Source organism: Bombus vosnesenskii, unplaced genomic scaffold (genome assembly GCF_011952255.1).
Source record: "Bombus vosnesenskii isolate JDL3184/JDL3185 unplaced genomic scaffold, Bvos_JDL3184-5_v1.1 scf7180000013263, whole genome shotgun sequence".
NCBI lineage: Eukaryota > Metazoa > Arthropoda > Insecta > Hymenoptera > Apidae > Bombus > Bombus vosnesenskii.
The window spans coordinates 5,599,800-5,612,226 of NW_022882923.1; the positions used below are offsets into that span (position 1 = coordinate 5,599,800).

Below are 12,427 nucleotides of genomic sequence, written 5' to 3' on the forward strand. Positions count from 1 at the left end.
GGGATCTTCTATTTGTTGGCCAAGCCTGCTCTAACTCTGCGTCGTCTAACTTCAATAAACCAACGATCGATATGTTCCTACGTGATTGAATAAGGGATTACCTGGATTATTTAATAGGGAAGTTAAGTTTCGAATCGATCGAATAATTTCTCTGCTGGTTAAAACTTCAAAGAGAAGAGAATTAAGCGATTAAATAGAGTGCAAAAGCCAGCGGTCGCTGTTGCAGCATACGCAGCCTATCAACTTAAAACACAAATCTCTTTTTTTTTTTGTTAATCATAGCATACGTGCTGTGTTGTCCCTTGTGATAGCGTTACCCTAATCTTCATGGCCAGTTCTCATAGGTGAGATATTTCTATTTTTTAAGGAAACACAACGTCGAGCTGGTTGTCATTCCTAAACTCTTCCGCGTCAATCACACATTCTACGTTACACAGCGGCAGTTGCGTGACTAGGGTTATATCAAATGCGCCCTCGCTCAATCTAATTTCCCGCCAAAAAATCATTCAAAAGCAAACTGGTATCGATCTAAGTACGTTCGTTGATCCTTAATTGTTCGAGATATGGAGTGGCCGCCTGGTAATTACCGCGACGATTTATGTGAACTAGATGCGATCCTCGGGCAGGACGACCGTCAATAGTCTACGCTACCCGAGTGCGAACCTAGCATAAACAGTGGGCCTGTTGTACAGTCAAGGTACTTTAGGACCCCACGAAGAAAACCCATAAGGCACGAAACTTCTCTATTTATGCTACATCTCAAGAAGACCGGACACGCGGGTGTCCCCAAATGTAAGGTCACCCGCGCGCGAATCTTCATGAAGGCAGCCAGCCCATGCTCAAACATACATCTTTACCCAATGATGAGTTAGGAACAGACTTGAGACCCACCCACCACGAACCTTCCTCTACGACAGCAACATCACCAAGAGACACTCTTGCACCAGCATTCTAAGAGTCAACATATAACAGTATTCAGTCAATGGCTATTATATTTAACAGGACAGCCAGTGAATCAAAGACAGTTGTATTCAGAGTATTGAGTGGAATAAATAAGGTGAACTGAACCTCCACCTTGGACGCTAATAACGTTCAAGGCTCGCGATACCAACCGATCAGTTGTGCCTGACTGGTCGCTAGTTAGTTGAGTGTCGCAACATTAATAATGTAATATAATGTAATGATGATCCTTAGTAATATTTCTAACCACGTCGATCCTTACACTCTTGGTCTACTATGTACCTAGTTTTTACCTCGGCCATTAAAACGATCCGCGAAGAAAGGCTTGTGACCGGACGGATATAGGTGACACGAGAGAAAGGTTGTCGGTGGTGTTTCAGCTTCGGTTCGCGTGACCGCCTCTCGCCCCTGCCAGCCGGCACCCTTTTGACGCGAAGATTAAAAGGGAAACAAAGGTGAAACTCGACAAAGCAGGTATGGAGCATCGTTGAAACGGTCGTCCGGCCAGCTATGTTTCCAAGAACATTGTCTATTCGAGGGAACTGTGACTCGCCGGAACTCGGTGAAACGAAACGACCGCGATAATAGCGTTCGGAAACTGAGGTGGAACCGGGCTCGGTGAGAAACGGAATCCGAAGGATGCGTCGGACCACCCACGGGTAATTAGGAGGCCAGCGGTGCGATATGAAGTTCAGATCGGTTAGATAAAGCCGGTAAAAACGGCCGGAGGTGGACAAAAACGGACAGAGACGGATAAGCGAAACGATAAAGCTCAAGTAGAGACCGAGAGAGAGTATGAGAGAGAGTATGAGAGAGAGTATGAGAGAGAGTATGAGAGAGAGTATGAGAGAGAGTATGAGAGAAAGAGAGAGAGAGAGAGAGAGAAAGTCGCTAGGGAAACCGATGCACTTCGGGTCTCGGGAGACCCGTATCACTGATTCATCGAGCGAGAGTAGCTGAGTAAAGAGGAGCCAAGGAGAGAGGATTACAAATATTCTGGACGATATATTAAAGTTTGGAAAGAGGTGGGGTAAGTTGAGCGGAAGGTGCTCGATGTATTCATAACTTTATCAGGATACATGGAAAAAGGTAAGTGACGCGGCGGATAGACAACGACGCGAATTGTAAGGGCAGAGAGGAACGCGTGTATTCGCAATAACGCGAATAACGTGGGAGGGGCAATGCGACAAATAAAGGGGAAGATAAAACGATCGTGCGGGGTATAGACACGGCAGTAAAGGTACAAGGGGACGCGTCTAGCGGAGATATATAAAAACAACGGACGAAGACGGATAAGGACTGAGGACGATAAAAAGTGGACAGGTGGCGGAGGAGGGTACGAAGCGACTCTCGTCGAGCTGGTATTGCATGTCGCGTATCCAGCTCAGACGGCAATTTTATGTACACGGTAGGCGGATCGTTGGCCAGCAGGCAAGTTGAAGATGAGAGGCTGGATAGCGGGGGTCAGCCGCGCGCCGTCGAAATGAGTCGCCGTAGAGAAAACTGCCAGCGATATTCGAGCGACGCGGGCGGAATTTCATTTTTACATTGTGCTATACATTTCGTCCTTGCGGACATATCTGTCTTCGATCATCAGCCGGCTTTATCATTAGCACGCGACTCGTTATTATCGTTATCTTTTTAATTCATCCGCGTTCGTCGCACGTGCAACCTATCTTTATTGCTTTTCCTAGCGACTGCGGTACAGAGGGGACACCGGGTAGATAATTAAAATGTTAATGGCTTGGTAAAGTGGCAATTGTTGCTGGCTGACGTATTCAACGTTGAATATAAAATACGACGGAGTACTATGTTCGATGCTTGGAAAAAATTTAACGATGAACTGCGTATGTTAGTTGTACGTCCCGTAGGTATATAACTTTCAGAGTCGGTTAATAACTGCCAGGAATACGAGACCTTATGTTCCCCCTTGCAGAAGTAAGTCTCGCAATAAAATTCCCATTAATCGATACGAAGAGGAAAATAATGAAGAGAAGGGACTCACCTTTTGGAGGGTTCACGTGCAGAGCCGATCTATATAGGCTCTCTTCGTCGAACCAGTCGGCGTTCCTTAACAACGTCTTAGCCGACATCAGACAAACGAGTACCGCCGTAGCTAGCAGCACTGCCCTTCCTTTCCTTCTCGACCCGTGTCTTCTTGCTATCTGATAACATCCAGAGATCGCGGCTCCGACGATCAGACACGCGCCCACGCTCGGTAAATAGAGAATCCTCTCGGCTATGACGAAGCCCACGTAAAAGAACAAATTGCTAGCCGGTAGGAAGGGAAGCACGAGGAAACCGAGGGACGCGGCGACACCACTCGCAGCCGCCTGCCTGCTGGCGAATCCGTTGCTCCAGATTAATCCATTGTTAGGCCTCTTCGCGCAGTAACAATCACCGATCGGCCCGTTGTTATTGTTGTTCGCCGCCCGACACCCATCCGTGTGACATCCTCCTGTTCGCCTGCCGGCACACACGGGACACCTGGACGACATGGAGCGAGGATACTGCACGAGATGTAGACTAGTCTCCCGGACTGGTCGACGAAGCGTCTTGATCGTCCAGATCGAGGCGCCGATTAGCGCCGTGTACAAACAGGCGGATTCGAGGTTTCTCGCGTCAAGGAGGCTCGTGATTCGCGGCACGGCGTCCATGGACCAGTCGAAGCTTAGCGTATTGGGACAAAGTAACATCCTGGCGCTTGCTGCGGGTAGGTAGAGGAATGTGAGACCGCGTGTCAGGCGAGATGGGTGCCTGGCCGTCGGGTTGTCCGCGCTCGCGAATTCTGGCCTCGTGCCGGTAATTCTCAGTCTACCAAGAACCAACAGCGCCAAACTTCCAGACACGATGCCGATGCTACGTGAGCGAGTCAAACCGCAATTCACCTGGAAATACAAATAGTCCAAATCAATTATAAGTTGTGCGCGTTGGGTACATAATTTCTGATCAGTCGGCGGTGTCATATTCTATTTTCTATCGTGTACGTAAATGAAAGGTTTCGTTGCTGCTCGGTAATTGGTAATAAGATATTCCCAGTCAGCGATTTGAATAAATGAATGGTGCATCGGACGAGTAATTCATCACGGTCTAATGGTTGTCGTTCGTTACGAAGTATGTACACGGTTTTTAATCGAATGGTATGAAACCGTTGACAGACGCGAATCACGGCGAATGAAGATTAATTAAGGGCCGTCATGGTTACGAGCGCCAATATCGATGTTCATCCATAATTAAACGAGGAATCTTAATAATAATTGCACGTGTTTCGACCAAACAGCTGACTCATCTCTCTTCGTCGCTTGTAAATTAAACTGAACGATCTGCATCCGGCGACGGTTTCCAAAGTAATTTAACTAGGAAACGAAACCGGTCTGTACCTTTATCGGTCAAAAGAGTCGCTCTTTCATGTCGAAAACATTAATTTAAGAGAGGTACCCTTTGAAAACCGTGTGTTTTCAACAAGTCGACGCGATGGGAAGCGACGAACGTCGGCACGTATTTTCCTGTCTTTATTTCAGGAAACTAGAAGCGTTCGTATATCGTACGCGGTCAAACATCGAGCGCATAGATGACGCGTCCTACTCGAAAAAAGAGCGCCGTGGATAGGAAAACCGCGGCTGTAGACCGCAAATATCGATTCGTGTCTATTTTTCCATTTGCCAGCTTCGTGATAGGCAGAGAGAACACTCATAAACAGGATCCAAAAGCATCATGATGACTCGTGTGGCAACGTATGGCAGGTTCGTGTCGAACGCGTGTTCGCGTCTGGCGGATGACCGACGGAAGAGGAGATTTCGCTCGATCGGGTTTGGCAAATGAAGCGCTGATATAATACGGTGAATTTCGTTCTTCGACGATTTGTAGATCGGGGTGCGAGCGAAATAACGGTAGAAGTAGAACGAAAAAGAAACAAAAGGGACCGGAAAATTGTTGAACAAGGAAATATAATTTTATAGCAGGTTACAAGAAAATCGCGGGAAAGGCGTGCACGGCACGCTTAATCGACGCGATGCTCTCGAAAGCCGGCGCGGCGTTCCGTGCAAATGAAAAGTAACGTCGAAAGCTTTTAAAGCGAACCGTAGCGCGGCGTAATGCGAAAGCGACATTTTAATGGTAAATTGCGGAGCCGCGGAAGAAGTCGTGGGCGATAATTGCGAGCTCCAGAATTGTAACCGGCCTGGCTTTGTTTCACGCCGATGCAATAATTCGCGATAGATTCGTACGAACGGTCTTCCTTCCCCTTTTAACGATGCTTTTAATATTACCGCACCGACGCCACGTGTAAAATTGGATGCGACGGGACCCTCTACCGACTAAATCGTCTCGCTTCCGCTGAATAATAAAATAGTTTTTATCAGTCACCGTGGGAGTGGAAATTGCGAACAACGAGTGACCGTGAACCGAACGAATACTCGTGTTAGACCAGATAGCGAGCGAAGAAAGATTCAAAAGATACAAGTAGATTAATCTGACAAGTATCGTGCGAAAAGTCTAATTGCACGTGGCAAAGAATATATAGTAGAGAGAAAATTATTCGTATATTTCATTGTCAAACGTAGTTTTCATTGCTTCGCGCTATATTCGGTGAGAAGAATCTGTGCAACTTAAGATTACTATATCACCTTGGTAACTAGAAGGGACGTTTTCAGCAAGAACACAAGGGACCTGTTCTATCATTGAATAAGAATGGAACGGTATGCGAAACTATGAGATACCATGAACGAAGGTCGAAAACTTAAGCAACATAGAAGTACCGTATTGTTACAGCTTTTGAAGAAAACAAGTTTGAGGGAAAGCCCGGAAAATCGAGGAGTTATGCTCGAGCCGTGGCGAATTCGGGCTAATCAAGGGACGATAGCTCTCACAGGGTGGAACTTTTGGCAAGTTTGCGACGCACGAGTCGAGAAGGAATAATTCGCTACGGTAATGTAACCCAGTTACACAGCGTTGCTGACATTTTCGGTGCCGCGATAAACCGGGAATTCTGGTTTGAAGTTCGACGAATAAAGGACGCCTTTGACTAGAAAGCCGATTAACGAGGATTTAAGCAGAGCTACGTGGGCCTCCGTCGTAAATGAATGGAAATTGCGCTCTGTCGTTTTATTAATAATTCTCTTGGAACGTGCCGAGGCTCTTTCTCTCTCTTTGATTTCTAACTCGGTGACTATACTCTCTTCCACATCTCCTAGTTAATTATTTATTTATTTGTTTATTAACGACTTAATAAGAAACTGTTTAGTAGGGATACATACAATAATCGTCATTACGTATACGCAAGCAAGACACGAATATGACGCTGTTCAAAGGTGATCTGTGAGCAGAAAGTTAAGAACTTTGGCGAATTCGTTAACATTCATAATGACCACGTTGGCGCAATTAAAACGAGCATAAATAGCGTGACGAAGTTAGTGATTCTTGTGTGAGAAGAGGACGATATCTTAAGCCGGACCAAGAAACATAGAATTTTGACTAGCGGGCCTATCGTAAGACGTGGACGATTCAGCGATGTTAGAATAAGTTTGAGGTGGCTAAAATGTAGACTTGTTTGATAGAGAAACGAGCGGATGAATTCGTAGTAGCAAAGTATATTGAAACAAGTGTAGGTACAGAGGTAGTGAATGCCAATTTTGATCGTCGCTCGCTCAGTGCTACAATACCAAAAGAATATCATGGGGAGCGCGTTCTTGTGTAACTCTAGCTGAAGGTTGCAAGAGCAATAAAAATCTACTCATAATATTTTTGGTTTCTAGACTTTGTAGCCTAAAACAACGTTAGTATTCGAGGCCACAATAATATGGATCTCTCCCAGTTCTGAATTTTTTCCGGTTCAACCTTGGAACTTTTTCTACTGCCATGGGCCGCTACAAGTCGATACATAGTAGACGAATAGTTATGGACAATGTAGAACACGGGCAAAATAAAATTATACTTTCAAGAAACGAAACAAAGATGAAAGAATAGAGCCAGCAGAAATTTCCTTAGAAAACTGTTTTATTCTGGTCGAAAAATGGTTAGCTTGATCTCTCGTCTATCTTGAATTTTGAGACGACGCGACTCGACGGAACAACGGCGAACAAGTGTGCCATAATAAGAGGAAAAATATGGACGATCAAGAGCAAGAAAGATAAAACAGGGACAACTGGATAGGACAGAAAGGAAGAACTACCGAGAGAGATCGGCCTCTCGCGCGGCGCTACACTCGGAAGGGTGTCAGGAAATGCGAACGACCCTTGGCACCCCTCCAACGTTCGTCGGTTGGCTGGCTGGTCCACGACATGCATCACGCCAGGCGTCTGATGCATCCAGCGCATCCGGATACGATGTGCAGGAGAAAAGCGAACGCCTGGAGGTTCAGCGTCGAAGGGTCTAGCCGTGTGTCTGGAGGTGGTTGAAGGTGGTTGAAGCCGTCTAGAATCAGGGCGTGGGGAAGCTAAAGGTGGCTCACCCCGTGCATCAGGCCACTGTCTCTGGCAGAATGTTGGCCTTGCTCTCTCGCGTTTGCACATGCTGCGTCATTATCGGTTACAAGGCTTGTCTTGTCTTGTGTACCCTTACCTTTTGTACCCTCGGCGGTTGCCGTTATGCAGGGATAATGCACGCGTGCGTCTGGGATTCAAGAAACCAGGCGAGAATTTCACGTTACATGTGCCTGTGGTGCACGTGCGTACGCGCGTTAACGCCAACAGAGGATACGATGTTCCGTATACGACGAATTCGATATTACGCCAGTTGGTTACGATTACGTTCTTGTATACGTTCACGAGTAATTATATAGAGTAGTAGAGTAATTGCACGACGTTATCGGTTGACGCCAGCAGGCCGGCATAATCCGTGCGCGGCTCGGGCCTCCTCGTCTCCGGACTCACCTACTTCCGCTCGTCAGCGGTAATTTGATTACGTCGTTCTACCGGTAGACCGGTCCATTTTCAGTTGTTAATATTCGTAATGGCAGGCGGATCCGCGCACTACCGCAATCCGGCGTAATGCAGCTCTCGAAACGTTAATTTACGATAATGTGTCCGAGGCACGTGAGATGCGAGCGACTTGCAATCGACGGTCTGTAAATGTTGCAACCTCGACTTTGCAGCCGGAGGCTCGTTCTTCCGGAGAAACCTCGCGATACGGAGAAAGCACGAGACGGGGGGAAATCACGGCTCGTAAAATCTGATAGGCAGGATCTCACGGCCAGTCCATAAATCCCGGCTAGTTAGTGGCAGTTAAACTAGCTGTTCGACGAGGTCGTAGGTGATACGGAATTGAGTTGTAAAATGGAATTTTGCGCGACCATCGGCGCAACGAGGAATATATCCGATACAAATACAAGTTTGGATCACGTATCGATAGTCTTTAGTCGTATACAGAATGCTCGTCGAAACGTTTAACCGAAGGGTTAATCAACGGAACTGTCGCATTCGTAATTGTGTTTCAAACACTCGTCGATGATGACAATGTCGCAAACCTAACCCAAATATGCAAGTAATCGCGTTTTGTTCCAAACACGACATCCTCCGTGAACAGCACGTACATCGTAAACACACGATACGTCAATTACAACATCCTACCGCTGTGCACCTCATCAGCGAGACTTACCCTAGCGCATTAGCAACCCTCGATCGATACGCTTTCCCCTTGGTTCGCGCACTCTAATGAATTATCGATAAATAACTACCATCGTCTTCCACGTAGCATCTTGTGTGCACAGTTTGCATCGTGTTAAACCATTCGATGCAAAACTGCGAGGATCCATCTCCCTTTATCGAGCCATGTACCCAGGGAAAGGTCCCCGAAGAAATTTCTTGCAGTCTCTTACCTTTCGACTCGACTCGCCGCGACACAGTTCCCAGAGGAGACACAGAGCCAACGAGGATATTCCCGTTTCCTTGGCGAGGGTAGCCAGGGTCGACGACACAAGGGCCAGAATCAAAGGAAACGGCGACCTGGTGCGCTCGCAGTGGGCGCTGTATGCGAGTAACGCTGACAAGGTCAACAGACAGGCGAGAAGATCGGCACGACCGACCACGCCGGCCACTGCTTCGCTGTGAATCGGATGCGCCGCGAACAGGAAGCCGGTGATCGCGTGGCCGAGATTGTTTCTTTCAGGCAATACCTGCAAAACGTGAAAAATTTTCGCTGAATCGCTGAACAATGGTACGCGAATTGTGCGTCTCTCCTTCATTGTTCTGGGTACAGAGGCGGTGCACTTTTTAACGCAATTTTTACGATCGAGGACAATGGACCAACTCTTCTACGGAAAATGGGAACAGGAGCGGTTTAGATAGTCATCGGCGGTTTCTATTAAGTTTCTGTTAAATGTTGCAGCAACGCGAGCGTAGAATAGATAGATCGAGAAATGATATTTTACAGGAGACGGATTCGATCGTTGGGAGTTTTGGACTAATTTGTTAGAAATGGAAATGGAATACGAATCGTTTCGTAACAAGACAATGACGTTTAATTGTCTCGCACAGTTTTCGATATATTCGACGATTGTGCGGCAAGATAAAAACCGATTGCACTTATTCACGGAACGATCAGCGACAATGGCATTGCGGACGTTGTTATTCGGCGGGATTGAAAAAGCTGAAAGCACAGGGCCGAGGCTCTTGAAACTTGAAACGAAACACCGGATTTCCCCTGGTAATCCCATTTCCATTACGATAACCATGGCAGGTGACACGCGTGGCCGTCAAGGGAGGACGGTGGACGCGGTCGCACGCGATTATTAACGTAATATTCCGGAATTAAATGGACTGGTAAAATTTTATTTCCAGCCAGTCGCCATAACGTCTGGTATTATCAAGTCTGCATGACGTACACTCTACAGGTGTCACTATTATCTCGTTTCCTGCTGCTCTGACGTAAAATCTGACCAACGTGATGCGCGCGACGGACGAGCAGCTTGTCCGGCTTTAATCGAAAAGCAGATGAACCAGTCGAATTCTCCGAGCCTCCAACCCCTTCCCTCTTCCTATCCCGAATTAGTTTCTCGTTTGAATAACCGATAAATTTCACCGAGCTTGTCGGCTTAATTAACGTTATTAAACGCGAGTGGCGTGTGCTTTACCTTTCTGGCAACTCTAACCACAAGCACGGTGCAGGCGGCGTGCAACGCGACGTTCACCAGATGATAGCCCCACGGTTCCAGGCCGCCCAGTAGATGATTCAGGCGAAAGGTGGCCACGCAAAGAGGCCTGTAACTTCCGTGGGAGCCTCGATCGTTTAATGGCGTGCCCCAGAAATCGTTCTCCAGCAGCCGAGACCACGGCGTGCTGGACAGCAGGTCCGGATTCGTCAGTATAGCTCTTCTGCGACAAAAATATAACACGATCTCGTTAGCGACGCTTTCATTCATACGTATTATACATATGAGGTGATATTTGGTGTAGTACGTTAAATAATCACTCGGTGTTTAGGTCAACGATATATTTATTAACAAGTGTCTACTTTTGATCGCGTCGCGTATCGCTCTCGGTTTCGCTAGTCGATCTCGCTGCCCGGTTACAACTCGATTTTATCGCGTCTTGGTTCAAATTCAACTTCAAACTTAACTGTCGATCAGATTCGATTCTTTTCTTTTTGTCGTCCTTCGATATCCCCACAATCCACGCGGTTGTTAGGCGTCCGCGACCGTTGCCACGCACGCCTTCTTCTCGAAAATTCGGCGGAACGACCATTGGGATATCGATGGCTCATTAGTCACTTCGCTTCAATGATATACATTGTTGCCGAGTGCCGCGACACATATAATTTCAGATTAAAATATACGTTTTAAGCATATTTGAATGCAGAACAAATGGTTAGTCGTCGTTTCGTTCAAAATCGAACTAAATTCGACGGATCGTTTCGTTTCCACGGATTTGTCCAACGAGCAGTGACAAGCAACACCGCGGGTCGTGGCATTTTAATCGACCCGCACGATCGATATTCATGAGCGTCGCGGTGTTTCGGGCTCGTCTCGAGGCTGTGATACCGCAGGCGACGCACCTGAGCCATCGTCGTCGACGGGGGAAATGGGAACAGGGCTCGATGAACACCGAGCCAATAATTTCAAATTCCACGGCCCTCCGATAAGCCCCCTCGCCCCTCAACGAGCATCGTATCGCATTTTCTACGTGAGCTAGCGATCCACGCTCGAGACGGCCACGATCGACAATGGAAGCAAACGCTGCGCTGGTTGGATTCTTCTTGCGTGGAATTTAGATCGAACACCTGTTCCCCTGTGTTGCTATAATCGAGAAATCAAATAGACGAACGGCGTCGTTCGTTCATTATCGAAAGACAGTCTCCGCTATCCATTAAATTGTCGATAATCGATCGGTTCATCTGTGAAAACACAGTTATTAGTTTTGTAAATGATTTTCGTTCGACTTGTTCGGGAGTATATGATAAAACGGTAGCGATTTGGTTTCGAAGGTAGATTAAATGATTTTCGTTGAAGAAGATTCAATCTTTTTGGCGCGTTACAACAGCAAATTGTTCGGTAAACGTTATTCGTTTGGTTCTAATGGCAAATTTATAAAGCCTTCGAGCGTGGCGATAATTCTCCCATATCATGTATCTACACGTGTTTAACGTGTAATCTATATTTATGCAACATTTGATTTCCTGATTATAAACACGTTGCGTAAACCTATCAGCTTTGGTGTCTGCTATTGTTCGAGGAAATTTGGACATGATTTTGGTATTGATCGTTAACGTATATTGCTGTACAAAGTAACAATAATTTCGTCTCGTAGAAGAAATTGTTTCATCTGTCTGTCGTCGTACAACGTCGAATTGGAGTAAGTTTCGTGCAGATTTCGGAAGTTTCGGCACGCAAGTTTACCATAAGTTGTTCGGACGAAACAGTTGATCGTTGCGTAAGGGCGGCGTAAGATTTACGATGTCGCAAAATTCATTAGAATTCGGAACAATTCTGCGCGACGGTGCTCGAATTCTCTCGGTTTCCAGCGGGCGAAACACTCGACACATTTATACGAACGAACGGATGGCACGTAAACTTCCCTCGTCGCTGTTTATTTCAATTTCCGGATCCTGTCAGGCGACGGTACACGCGCTCACGCGAAATTCCAAAAGAAACACACAACCCCGCCGATATTGGAACACGCGCAACGTTACTCGCACCCCCGCCCCTTTTTCGTTATATTATTGGCCTCGTTAACGTCGATCGATTCGTCGAGCGTAAAACATTAACGGTCGGCGTTTGCTTGGAAATATGAATGTTTAATGAAAATTTTTCGTTCGACCGAAAATAAACAGTTTCCGGTCGAAATTCACGAGTCCACAGTGTCAATAAAATCTTGTCCGGTGATTTTATAGTTGTTACATTGTCCGGTGTGTTCAAATTCATATCGATGAAAACGAAAAGAACGAAGAGAGGAAGAGAGAAAAAGGAAGAAAAATCGAGACGCCGATGACGACCAGGACCGAGATACGAGCAATTAAAGGGTAAAAGCAGATCCGC

The 12,427-nt window shown here is 46.6% G+C and overlaps 1 protein-coding gene across 2 annotated transcripts in view; it reads right to left on the reverse strand.

The window, feature by feature from the left end:
* LOC117231344 (protein O-mannosyl-transferase TMTC2-like) overlaps positions 1–12,427 on the reverse strand; it is a 166,573-nt gene that overhangs the window by 78,709 nt on the left and 75,437 nt on the right. For both annotated transcript variants that reach the window (XM_033489729.1, XM_033489720.1), the window contains exons 2-4: positions 10,028–10,268; positions 8,774–9,070; positions 2,966–3,848 (exon numbers count right to left, since the gene is read on the reverse strand). In XM_033489729.1, coding sequence (XP_033345620.1) covers positions 2,966–3,848; positions 8,774–9,070; positions 10,028–10,268 — 1,421 coding nt within the window. The remainder of the gene's footprint in view (positions 1–2,965; positions 3,849–8,773; positions 9,071–10,027; positions 10,269–12,427) is intronic.